At 45.3% G+C, this 13,729-nt stretch overlaps 2 protein-coding genes across 2 annotated transcripts; one reads left to right on the forward strand and one right to left on the reverse strand.

Annotated features, from left to right (window-relative positions):
- Positions 1-4,095: 4,095 nt before the first annotated feature.
- Positions 4,096-5,175, forward strand: LOC122690173 (small integral membrane protein 20). Its single transcript, XM_043897199.1, has 2 exons — positions 4,096-4,316; positions 4,445-5,175. The coding sequence occupies exons 1-2, from the start codon at positions 4,208-4,210 to the stop codon at positions 4,537-4,539; spliced, it is 204 nt and encodes a 67-aa protein (XP_043753134.1). The 5' UTR covers positions 4,096-4,207; the 3' UTR covers positions 4,540-5,175.
- Positions 5,176-5,694: 519 nt separating this feature from the next.
- LOC122689568 (adenylosuccinate lyase-like) lies at positions 5,695-7,204 on the reverse strand. Its single transcript, XM_043896131.1, is given in 3 exon segments — positions 5,695-6,431; positions 6,433-7,132; positions 7,135-7,204. Coding segments are annotated over 3 exon segments (1,464 nt in total). The 3' UTR covers positions 5,695-5,737.
- Between the last annotated feature and the right edge of the window lie 6,525 nt (positions 7,205-13,729).

Here is a 13,729-nt window from a genome sequence, read left to right on the forward strand (position 1 = left end):
TCATCCTCAAAAGGCAAAGCTCAGTGTTCAAGACTCCATGAGTTAATATCACAACCTATAACCGTGCAGGAAGTTCCAGAAATTCAGGTGCACTTTCCTGCTCACAAAATAACACATTTTGCGATGCAAAAAGAACAAATAATCAACAGATGTTTTAACCAGGCAGAAATCCAACCAATGAATTTTTCAGACTTATTGTTCCCTGTTTCCTGAAGGTGAGGGAGTTGATAATTCTGAATAAACTGAAAAGCACCATGCCTCCTACTTCCTAAAGGAAAACGCCAGTTTTCAGAAGGGCAATACCCAGGGCTGAGTAATCGCTGTATCTTATCGTGCCTAGCACAGTGCCTGGCACAGGGACCTCATTCAGTAAATGGTCAAAAAATGAATGCAAATAGCACTGTGTCACTGGCCAATTGATGTTACTCTTGGCCAACAAAAAGAACAGATCTTTCCTGGGCCCACACCCTCACCTCCACCAATGTCTGGATTAGCTGTCCTCCTCTGAGCTCCCATGGCTCCCTGGGAGCCATCACAGCCCTGGCCACCCCGTGTTTATCCCAGTTGACTATCCCCTTGTCTGTCCTCCCCACTAGACAGTGAACTGGGTCTGTCCTGATCATCACTGTATCCCCAGTGCCATATGTATGAATGACTGGATGCCTTGAATATTAATTATACTCTATGTTCCAGAACTACAGGGTCAAGGCTAAGGAACAATGGATTTCCTACTCTTTGCCCAGGTCTCCTTGCTCAGCCAATTGTGTGACTTTAGACAAATAATTCGGCTTCCTGGGAATCAGCCTCAATTAGAGCCATGGTCTCTAGGATGGATGTCCATGGGGATGCAGGGCAGCCCCTTACAGCAGGGCTCTGAGACATCTCAGACTGGAGGGAAGAGTTGATTGCCCTTCCAGAAGAAAGTTGACATGAAAAACTTAGTTCTAGCCTCAGACAGACAGGACTTAAGGTCCATCTCTAGCAGTTTCCGACCAACTTTGGGGCATTACCTCATCCCTCTGAACCTCATTACTTTATGAGGGTTTGATTTGAGCATTTTATCATGGTCACTGACTATCCTCAATGTGAGTTCATAATTGCGCATGCATGTGTTTTAGCATTCTTACAATATTTGAGTAATATCAAGGGCTATGATTTACTGAGCACTCATCGGTCCTGCTCTGGGCTAAGTGCTTTAGATGCATCATCTCATTGAATCTTTACAATAACCCTTCGAGGCAGGAATTAGTGTTGCCATTTTACAGATAAGGAAATTAAAGCTCAGAGCGGTCGCATAAGTGGCCCAGCTGAGGCAGCTGTTAGAGCCAGGATTCAAGCCCGGTTTTGTCTGACTCCAAAGCCCATTACTCTTAACCCCTTCACTCAACTGCTATAGAGTAATTAAGGGGTATTAAAATGGGACCCTGTAAAAGCCAGAGAATAAGGTAAATAAATAGAAAGCTTTTGCCTTCTCTTGAAAGGCCATTAGTCCCAGCAGCCTTTTGGTGTCAAATGGAAAAAATAATAAGGCTGGCCCATCAATTAGTAGAAGCAGGCCACTTTACCAGTATGCTGGGCTCTTCTTTCCATTGCTAGCTAAAATAATTACCATCCATTCAACCACTTTAAGTGACTCCCAATGCGGACTTATGAGCCTTTCTATTAACTATAGAACATCAAAATAATATGTAGATGGCAGCTCTCTCTAAGGGACTTTGAATACACTATTAAAAAATAAAGAAGTTTCCGGTTCTCAATCTTCTAAAGCCAGGAACTCTTTCCAAATTTGATAATACCTTTCAAACGCATGGAGCTCTGTGGCAAGGAAGCGGGCAGCACCACTGTCCCTTCGCGGAGAGTTTCAGAGCTCATGGATGCGGTGGCTTAGCGAACGTTGGGGATGGCCTTGGTGACCAAAACGACTCCTGTTGCCCTAGTTTCAGGCCGAAATTCGCAAACTGCTAAAGGGTCGGGAAACATTTTAGTCAAACGGAGCGCAATTTTCACCCCTTGGTTCAGTTCAGTTCAGTCACTCAGTCGCGTCCGACTCTTTGCGACCCCATAGACTGCAGCACACCAGGCCTCCCTAGAGAGAGGCTAAATCTCAAGCAAGGTCCGAGATGCACGGATTCCTTGGCGGGGTACCAGGGCCTGCGCTGAGACGGTCTGGGCTTCGGAAGGGTCTCTGCTGCCCTCTGCTGGCCACAGGTTGGTGCTGTAGCCGCCCAGAAAGTGTCTCCTTCAAAGTGCTGTTGTTAAGGCCTCTCCTCCTCTTGCCGCTGCCACTGTTACCCCCACAAACTAGTACCATGTCCTAGGCTTCTCTCAGGGCCAGGGACTGAGTCAGGTGCTGTGGAGACAGAATTGACAAGTCCGGAACAAGTCTCGGACAGATTCCTAAGCGGAGAGTAACAACAAAGTGCAGATCGTGTCGCCAGAGCATGGACCGGGATCGCTGAGACCCCCTCATCAGCGGTGCTGGGCTCCTACTCTGCCGAGTGAGGTTCTGCGAAAATAATAGTGTCACCTACTCGCGTTTGCACAGAGCTATGTCGTTTTAAGCCTTCGTTTAGAATACATCGCATTTGATCATCCCAACAAACGGGTGAGGTGCGCAGAGCGAGTAGTCATATCCTCCCGGTATAGATTAGAAAACCGAGGCTCAGAGAGGGTGCGTAAGTTGCCAAATGTAGCACAGCCAGCTGTTAGGATACAGAGCTTGGACTTGACTAGCTGACTTCGAACTCACCGCGCTGCTTCGTGCTCCTGCTTCCTGAGAGGCGGGATGTGTGTGTGCGCGTGTGTGTGCGCGCATGCACACTCAGTTGTGTCACTCTTTGTGATCCTGTGGGCTGTAGCCCGCCAGACTCCTCTGTCCATGGGATTTCCCAGGCAAGAGTACTGGAGTGGGTTGCTATTTCCTACTCCAGAGGTCTTCCCAACCCAGGGATCAAACCTGCATCTCCTGCACTGACACAGATTCTTTACCACTGAGCCGCCAGGGAAGCCCCTCCTGAGAGGCGGTAGATCACGATTCAGGCCAAGTGCTGCCAGTCTTACTAGGCTCTAGCTAGACGGCAGCGGGCAGGTCACTTTACTTCTCTTTGCCTTGTTTCCCCTATCTTTGAAATGGGAAGGATAACCGTATTCATAAGGTTATTTTTGAACACTAAATGGTTAAAGGCTTATGCCAGCCATAGTTAGCACTTAATAAATGTCAGCGTTCAATATCACTGTCAAAACGTGAGGCAGGCAACTTAGGGCATGTGTGCCGAGTCCACACTGACAGCTCACTTTTCAGTTTTCTGGGGACCACACCTCTTCTATTTCCAAGATGATCTACAAGAATAACAGGGCTGCTGAGTGTGGAGGAACTAATTCTGCCCTAGAGAGTTGATCTCTGCCTTTCTAGGGGCAGGGGCAGCAGGGAAACTGGCCCAGGGACGAGGACTTGTAAAAGAGAAACTTACAATGTTCTTGTTAAAAACAATCTCATCCGCAAGTGATGTGTTGATAAGCCTCTGGAGTCACGCCACTCATATCAGTGACCAGACATATGGCTTATACATTAGCAGTTTAATTAAATCATGTTTTGAGAGACTAAGATGCTTATTTGATGTGTATTTTTAAATAATTGTTACTGAGGTTTAGTTAAGTTACAATATAATGTCAGTTTCAGGTGTACAACATAGTGATTCAAAATTTTTATACATTTTACTCCACTTAAGGTTATTATATTCTAGACCACCAAAACTACCATTAAATAGAAAAATCTGTAATCACTTTTTCAAATCTAGATGTGTATCAGAATTATCTTGGAATATAAGATAAAATATAAATGCCCAAGTATGGCTTTTTTTCTTCAAAGCTCCACATATGTTTCTAATCAGCAGCCATGTTTAAAAACAACTGGACTATATGAGGATCTTTTACTTTTATCTAGTTTGTTTCACTGTTTCTATTTCATATTCAGTGCTCCCATTTCATTTACTTATGTTTTCTAGTTTCGCTTTTTTTGATGTTCTTTCTGAGCGTAGTAGAAAAGCTTTTGTATACACATATACAAAAAGTTCGTATAGCCTCGCCCCCAAGGCCCGGAAGCGAAAGCTGTTCCTCCTCTTCCGAGCGGGGTCACGGCCCAGCCGGCGGGAGCCGGGTTTGGAGAGTCCGGGGCACTCGGAGAATCCGGGTAACCCCGGCTGGAGCCATGTCCCGGAACCTGCGCACTGCTCTCATTTTCGGTGGCTTCATCTCCCTGATCGGCGCCGCCTTCTACCCCATCTACTTCCGGCCCTTAATGCGGCTGGAGGAGTACAGTGAGTGACCTCTGACCCCACGCGGCGTCCCGAGCCCGCTGACAGTGATATCTGACCCCACGCGGCCGCCTGGCCCTAGTAACTCTCCCGCTTTCCCTCATCATCCCCACGTGGGGCCATGGACAGAGAGAAGGAACAAGCCATTAATCGAGCTGGTATTGTTCAAGAAGACGTGCAGCCACCAGGGTTGAAAGTGTGGTCGGATCCATTTGGCCGGAAATGAGAAGACGAACACCACCTCTAATGATGCAAGTAGACAGAGACGTCATGCTTTCAGTTCTGCAGCAAGCGCAATAAGTCACCTGGCTAGAGAACACTGGCTGGAGCAGAAAACTCTAGAAGGCCACAAAGAGTCCTGTGCATGAGGATTACGTCCCTTCTTAAAAGAACCCTGGAACAAATCATACTATTAGGAGGGTTTTCATGATTTGGTTTCCTTTCTAAAAACGAAGCTGTCTCACTCAGCTGGGCTTGAAGGCTATCTACATATTATTCAGTCTCTACCTCTTAGCCAGCCATGCTGTGATATGAATACAAGCAACCAGTAGACTGGGAAAGATCCTAGACTGTTTTGCCATCCTCCAAATAGGAAATTTCAGGGGAAAACTACCATATTGAGCAGCCTCATAGGGCTCTTTGAAAATGTTAACGTTGATAAAACTCTGAGGACAAGGTACATTGTACTCTTTAGGAATAAGTAGTTCAGCTCAACTATCTCATTAGGAAGGTTGCTGCATGTTGAGAAATAAATTTGAAGCAAACTAAATGGGTCTGCATGCCTATTAGAAATCATTGTTGAATTGACTGAAGTGAAAATGTATATATTAAAATGATTTCTCTTACTTCAAAAAAAAAAAAAGTTCGTATAATGTATATTTTAGAAAACTTATGAATTTTTACCTAGCTAAAACATTTATGATGTCTTGATTCCAGTTGTTTGACTTGGTATGAAAAGAATGCTAGATTTCTAATTTAAAAAATAGATATGGAACAAGCAACAAAGTTTACTGTATAGCACAGGGAACTATAGTCAATATCCTGTTAATAACCTATACTGGAAAATAATCTGAAAAATAATGTATGTATATATGTATAACTGAATCACCTTGCTGTGCACCTGAAACATTGTAAGTAAACTATACTTCAATAAAATATATATATTAAGAAAAACAAAGTTATTATAAATATTGGCTGTATTTCCTGTGCTGTACAATATATCTTTATGGCTTATTAATTGGTATACATTTTAATAATTAGAAATGTCTCTTATTAGTAGGACATTTATCCAAAAAGGACTTTATAATATGTACCATATATGCAATAGGAGAATACAGGCAGAACTCTATTCGTTGGGCTTCACTTTATTTTTTTTTTTAAGTTAACAGAGCCAACAGTGGTTTTTGTTTAATTATCTTCCAACTCTACAGACATAATTCTGCCTTCACCTTCATCACACTTTCATATGGTTTTAACAGGGGACACACCTCCTCTTCTAAGAATCTCTGTACCTGCTGGGATGCATGGCTGGTGAAAGAAGAAGGATCCAGCAAATGGTCCAACTGGGAGTGGATTGGACTGAAGTAGGCATCAGCCTGGATGCGCTTGATGAGGTCGTTGTCACCCCCTTCCTGCTTGACCACGGCAGCTGCCTGCTGCGAGAGCACTCTGATTTTCTCATGGCAATCCTGGCAGTTACCCCCGGCTTTCACCATGGCCATAATGATGTTCTCTGTGGCCATGAAAGGCAGCTCCTGCCGAATGCGCCGCTCAATTACTTTGGGGTATACCACCAATCCTTCAGAAATGTTCTGCAACGTATTCAGTACAGTATCTGCAGTGAGAAACGCCTCCACCAAACAGATTCGCCGGTTGGCACTGTCATCGAGCGTGCGCTCAAACCACTGCTCAGAGGCCGTCTGCAGGGGGTCCATGACAAGGGCCATCAGGTGCCGGGCCAGGCTGCAGCACCCCTCTGAGCGCATAGGGTTCCGCTTGTTTGGCATTGCACTTGAGTCAATCTGCTGTTGTTCAAATGGCTCCTCCATCTCCTTGAGGTTTGCCAGGAGTCGTATGTCGGTACAAATCTTGTGCACCAATGCCCCCAAGCTAGCCAGCAGAGAGCACCTCAATATCTACTTTTCGTGTATGGGTCTGCCCTGTGATGATGAAAGCCCTCTTGAATCCTGCCTTTTCTGTCACCATCTTGTCAAGCTGTCCTACCTTTTGGTCATCTCCCTCGAAGAGCTGCAGGAAGCTGGCCTGGGTGCCAGTGGTACCCTTCACGCCTCGGAAGCGCAGTTCATCCCGGACACGCTTCAGGTTTTGGAGATCCATGCACAGATCCTGAATCCAGAGACAGCAACGTTTCCCAACTGTGGTCAGCTGAGCAGGCTGGAAATGTGTGAAACCTAAGGTGGGGAGATCGACTCGTTCCCTGACAAAGTCGGCAAGCCGAGAGATCACCCTGGCAAGCTTTGGCAAAAGCAGGTCAAATGCATTTCTGAGAATAATCAGGTCTGTATTGTCTCCCACATAGCAGGAGGTGGCGCCAAGATGGATAATGCCAGCAGCTTTGGGGCAGCAGTGGGCAAACGTGTGCACGTGGGCCATCACATCATGTAACTGCTTCTCCTCCTCAGCTGCCATCTTGAAGTCGATGTTGTCCAGGTTTGATTTCATCTCCTGGATTTGTTCATCTGTGATAGGCAAAGCCAGTGCCTGCTCGGCCTCCGCCAGCCACAGCCAGAGCTGCCGCCAGGTCCGGAATTTGTACTTGTCGCTAAACAGGAAGCACATCTCCGGGCTGGCATAACGGAGGCAAGCGGCGAGCGGTAGCTGTCGTGCCCGCAGGCCGCCTCCCGCCCGCCACGGTCGCCCCCCGCGGCCATGCCGGACTCTGGACCCCGCCGGAGCCCTGGGCTTCACTTTATTGTGCTTTGCAGATACTGGGTTATTTACAAATTGAAGGTTTGTGACCAGCCTGCATCGAACAAGTCTATCGGCACCATTTTCCCAACAGCATTTTCTCACATTGGGTCTCAGTGTCACATTTTGTTAATTCTTGAAATATTCCAAACTTTTTAATTGTTATTCTATTTGTTATGGTGAACTGTGATCAGTTGTCTCTGATGTTAACACTCTGACTTGCTGAAGGCTCAGATGATGGTTAGCAATTTTTAGCAATAAGGTACTTTAAAATTAAGGCATGTACATTGTTTTTTCAGACATACAGTTATTGAACACTTAATAGACCATGGTAGAGTATAAATATAAATTTTATATCTGCCAGGAAACCAAAAAATTCACATGACCCATTTTATTTTGACATTTGATTTATTATCATGGTCTGCAGTCAAACCCACAGTATATCCGAGGTCTGCCTGTTAATGCATTTTGTAGCAAAGGGTTGGGGGGGGACAATTAAAAAATGTTCCTGTTGGAAAAAATTCTCTTGTTAAAGGGAACTTTTTAATTACAGAGAATTGATCATTGCATTAAATTCATCTTACTCATACATGCAAAGTAGGGTCGGTATAGACTGGTACTAGGAATGTGGGCAAAGACTTAATTATATCAGTTCAGTTCAGTTCAGTTGCTCAGTCGTGTCCGACTCTTTGTGAACCCATGAATCGCAGCACGCTAGGCCTCCCTGTCCATCACCAACTCCCAGAGTTTACCCAAACTCATGTCCATCGAGTCGGTGATGCCATCCAGCCATCTCATCCTCTGTCATCCCCTTCTCCTCCTGCCCCCAATCCCTCCCAGCATCAGGGTCTTTTCCAATGAGTCAACTCTTCACATCATGTGGCCAAAGTATTGGAGTTTCAGCTTCAGCATCAGTCCTTCCAATGAACACCCAGGACTGATCTCTTTTAGGATGGACTGGTTGGATCTCCTTGCAGTCCAAGGGACTCTCAAGAGTCTTCTCCAACACCACAGTTCAAAAGCATCAATTCTTCGGCGCTCAGCTTTCTTCACAGTCCAACTCTCACATCCGTACATGACCACTGGAAAAACCATAGCCTGACCAGACGGACCTTTGTTGGAAAAGTAATGTCTCTGCTTTTTAATATGCTATCTAGGTTGGTCATAACTTTCCTTCCAAGGAGTAAGCATCTTTTAATTTCATGGTTGCAGTCACCATCTGCAGTGATTTTGGAGCCCCAAAATATAAAGTCCGACACTGTTTCCACTGTTTCCCCATCTATTTCCCATGAAGTGATGGGACCGGATGCCATGATCTTAGTTTTCTGAATGTTGAGCTTTAAGCCAACTTTTTTACTCTCCTCTTTCACTTTCATCAAGAGGCTTTTTAGTTCCTCTTCACTTTCTGCCATAAGGGTGGTGTCAACTGCATATCTGAGGTTATTGATATTTCTCCCGGCAATCTTGATTCCAGCTTGTGCTTCCTCCAGCCCAGCGTTTCTCATGATGTACTCTGCATATAAGTTAAATAAGCAGGGTGACAATATACAGCCTTGACGTACTCCTTTTCCTATTTGGAACCAGTCTTTTGTTCCATGTCCAGTTCTACCTGTTGCTTCCTGACCTGCATACAGGTTTCTCAAGAGGCAGGTCAGGTGGTCTGGTATTCCCATCTCTTTCAGAATTTTCCACAGTTTATTGTGATCCACACAGTCAAAGGCTTTGGCATAGTCAAAAAAGCAGAAATAGATGTTTTTCTGGAACTCTCTTGCTTTTTCGATGATCCAGCAGATGTTGGCAATTTGATCTCTGGTTCCTCTGCCTTTTCTAAAACCAGCTTGAACATCTGGAAGTTCACGGTTCACATATTGCTGAAGTTTGGCTTGGAGAATTTTGAGCATTACTTTACCAGTGTGTGAGGTGAGTGCAATTGTGCAGTGGTTTGAGCATTCTTTGGGATTGCCTTTCTTTGGGATTGGAATAAAAACTGACATTTTCCAGTCCTGTGGTCACTGCTGAGTTTTCCAAATTTGCTGGCATATTGAGTGCAGCACCTTCACAGAATCATCTTTCAGGATTTGAAACAGCTCAACTGCAATTCCATCACCTCCACTAGCTTTGTTCGTGGTGATGCTTTCTAAGGCCCACTTGACTTCACATTCCAGGATGTCTGGCTCTAGGTGAGTGATCACACCATCGTGATTATCTGGATCATGAAGATCTTTTTTGTACAGTTCTTCTGTGTATTCTTGCCACCTCTTCTTAATATCTTCTGCTTCTGTTAGGTCCATACCATTTCTGTCCTTTATTGAGCCCATCTTTGCATGAAATGTTCCCTTGGTCTTTCTAATTTTATTGAAGAGATCTCTATTCTTTCCCATTCTGTTGTTTTCCTCTATTTCTTTGCATTGATCGCTGAGGAAGGCTTTCTTATCTCTCCTTGCTATTCTTTGGAACTCTGCATTCAAATGGGAATACCTTTTCTTTTCTCCTTTGCTTTTGGCTTCTCTTCTTTTCACAGCTATTTGTAAGGCCTCCTGAGACAGCCATTTTGCTTTTTTCCATTTCTTTTCCATGGGGATGGTCTTAATCCCTGTCTCCTGTACAATGTCATGAATCTCCGTCCTTAGTTCATCAGGCGCTCTGTCTATCAGATCTAGTCCCTTAAATCTGTTTCTCACTCCCACTGTATATTCATAAGGGATTTGATTTAGGTCATACCTGAATGGTGTAGTGGTTTTCCCTACTTTCTTCAATTTAAGTCTGAATTTGGCAATAAAGAGTTCATGATCTGAGCCACAGTCAGCTCCCGGTCTTGTTTTTGCTGACTGTATAGAGCGTCTCCATTTTTGGCTGCAAAGAACATAATCAGTCTGATTTCGGTGTTGACCATCTGGTGATGTCGATGTGTAGAGTCTTCTCTTGTGTTATTGGAAGAGGGTGTTTGCTATGACAAGTGCATTCTCTTGGCAAAACTCTATTAGCTTTTGCCCTGCTTCATTCCGTAGTCCAAGGCCAAATTGCCTGTTACTCCAGGTGTTTCTTGACTTCCTACTTTTGCATTCCAGTCTCCTATAATGAAAAGGACATCTTTTTTGGGTGTTAGTTCTAAAAGGTCTTGTAGGTCTTCATAGAACCGTTCAACTTCAGCTTCTTCAGCGTTACTGGTTGAGGCATAGACTTGGATTACTGTGATATTGAATGGTTTGCCTTGGCAATGAACAGGGATCATTTTGTCATTTTTGAGATTGCATCCAAGTACTGCATTTCGGACTCTTTTGTTGACCATGATGGCTACTCCATTTCTTCGAAGGGATTCCTGCCCACAGTAGTAGATATAATGGTCATCTGAGTTAAATTCACCCATTCCAGTCCATTTTAGTTAGCTGATTCCTAGAATGTCGACATTTACTCTTGCCATCTCCTGTTTGACCACTTCCAATTTGCCTTGATTCATGGACCTGACATTCCAGGTTCCTATGTAATAATACTCTTTACAGCATCGGACCTTGCTTCTATCACTAGTCACATCCACAACTGGGTGTTGTTTTTGCTTTGGCTCCATCCCTTCATTCTTTCAGGAGTTATTTCTCCACTGATCTCCAGTAGCATATTGGGCACCTACTGACCTGGGGAGTTCTTCTTTCAGAATGCTATCATTTTGCCTTTTCATATTGTTCATGGGGTTCTCAAGGCAAGAATACTGAAGTGGTTTGCCATTCCCTTCTCCAGTGGACCACATTCAGTGAGACCTCTCCACCATGACCCGACCATCTTGGGTGGCCCCACACAACATGGCTTAGTTTCACTCAGTTAGAAAAGGCTGTGGTCTCTGTGATCAGATTGGCTAGTTTTCTGTGATTGTGGTTTCAGTGTGTTTGCCCTTTGATGCCCTCTTGCAACACCTACCGTCGTACTTGGGTTTCTCTTACATTGGACATGGGGTATCTCTTACATTGGACGTGGGGTATCTCTTCACAGCTGCTCCAGCAAAGTGCAGCCGCTGCTCCTTACCTTGGAGGAGGTGTATCTCCTCATGGCCGCCCCTCCTGACCTTGAACGTGGAGTAGCTCCTCTTGGCCCTCCTGCACCCATGCAGCCGCCGCTCCTTGGACGTGGGGTAGCTCCTCTCGGTTGCCACCCCTGACCTTGGGCGAGGGGTAGCTCCTCACGGCCACGCTTCTGCACGGTCCGTCGCGTATTTAAACTGAATCTTTTATCTCTATGCCCTGGGATCTCATGACAATCCCTCCTCCCACTTGGCTGCTTCTCCTCAAATCTTCCTGAGGCTCCTCTTTTGGCTCCTGCATGAACTCTTCTTTCTCTACCATCCCCTAAATATCAGTATTCTCCAGGGATTTTTCCTTGGCCCACAGCCCTCACACACTACACTTTCTTCCTAAGTGATGGCATCCTTTCCCATAACATTAATGACCATTGATGATCAAGTTGATGACTCCAAAGTCGCCATCTCCTACCAAGATTTCTCCTAGGAGCCTGAGACTCACCACCTTCCTGGCTACTGGGCATAAGTACCTGGAGGTCCCATAGGCACCAGTCCCTCTTAAATGTGTTCTGCCACCTGTTTTCTCTGCATCATTTAATGATGCTCGTATTCATTAGTAGTCACTCTCCATGCCCTCTGCCATTTTACTACCCCACCAGCAATGTGTGATGGTCAATTTCTTTGGGGGTCATTCTTTTTTTTTTTTCCTTAAGAAAAAGCATTTGTTTATTTGGCACACATGATCTTTGATCTTTGGTGTGGCATGTGGGATCTTTTTTTAGTTGGGGTGTGTGCGATCTAGACCACAAGGGAAGTCCCTCTTTGGGAGTCATTCTTGGTCCCTCCCTCTCCTTCAGTTCACACATCTAAACACTTAACACCCCAGCCATACTGATCTGCGCATGGTCTCCGATAGAAACATGCTTTTCCTCCTCTGTCCTTTCTACCTAGAATGTCTTTCCCAGCTCTTTTCATCTAGGGAGCACTTAGTCATTCTTTAAGATTCAGTACCTCTAGGAACTCTTTCTGTATTATGCCCCTCCTGTTCTGTGAGCTTTCTGCACCCTGTTGGAGTTGTCTTCCCCTAAAAGGCTGGGACACACCCCATTCCCAACTCCTGCTTAGCTCACTAAGTCCTCTCTTGAAATTTATCAGGCACTCTGTCAAGAGTTGTTAGATTAGTGAAAGTGAAAGTCATTCAGTTTTGTCCAACTCTTTGCAACCCCATGGGCTATATAGTCCATGGAGTTCTCCAGGCCAGAATACTGGAGTGGGTAGCCTTTCCCTTCTCCAGGGGATCTTCCCAACCCAGGGATTGAACCCAGGTCTCCTGCATTGCAGGCAGGTTCTTTACCAGCTGAGCCACAAGGGAAGCCAGAGAATACTGTAGTGGGTAGCCTATCCCTTCACCAGTGGATCTTCCTGACCCAGGAATCAAACTGGGATCTCCTGCATTTTAGGTGGATTCTTTACCAACTGAGCTATGAGGGAAGCCCTTGAATGTCCTCAAATGAGCTGCAATACAATATTTATTGGGTGCCATCTTCACAAGCAGACACCGAAGGCTACAAGGACTTCAGCCATGGAGGAATGGCCGGGTGTACCAGTCCCATCACAGCAGCACACAGCTCTCCTTGCCAGGAAAGTCTTAGGCAGCTTGAAAGTTTGTCCTCTATCTGACAGGTGGCTCTTGACTCGAACATGCTGAACATGAAACTAACTCAGACCTACCAGGAAGCAGATGCCTTAGCAGATCCCCTTTAAACTCCAAAACCTCCGCCAAAGAGGAGGGTGGCTACTGCCTGCGCCTAAATCAAGAGCTCTATAGCGTGGGGCAGAATGAAGCTCCTTCCCTCTCTGATTCTGTTCCAGAGTACTATCCCATCTTGGGGGGCCTCCATAGATTTTTGTTTCTCTTTTGTTTTTGGACACACCACACAGCATGTGGTATCTTAGTTCCCCAACCAGGGATGGAACCTGCGCCCCCTGCATTGTAAGTGCAGAGTCTTAACCACTGGACCCCCAGGGAAGTCTGGGGGCTTCCATATTTAATGCCCCTCCATGCTGTTTCCTCAGAATCCCAGATCCACCTGCATGTCTGGTTCTCGGATCTCTGTCTGCTCCACCTTGATCACTTGGTAGCAACTGATTGGCCAACTACACCAAGTGCCAAGCCCATGAGTTCACAGGAGCCCATCTCTCTGAGGAGGGCATCAGCTTTGCCAGCCTACTGTCTGCTCAAAGTCAGTCCGCATACTTGGCCCCTTGGTTAGGTATTCAGTTTACATGTATCTCAATGCTAATATGAGGCAACAATGCTAATCACACATATTGCATGCCAAATGTAAGAGAAAACACAGACTATGAACATATTAGAATACTTGATTATTTTAGCTATGCTTTATTGCTATTTAATTCTTGATTCTCAATCTTGACTGCATTTTGAAATCACCTGTCTTCTGCATTGGCAGGTGGACTCTTT

The sequence above is a fragment of the Cervus elaphus genome, chromosome X, assembly GCF_910594005.1.
Source record: "Cervus elaphus chromosome X, mCerEla1.1, whole genome shotgun sequence".
Lineage (NCBI taxonomy): Eukaryota > Metazoa > Chordata > Mammalia > Artiodactyla > Cervidae > Cervus > Cervus elaphus.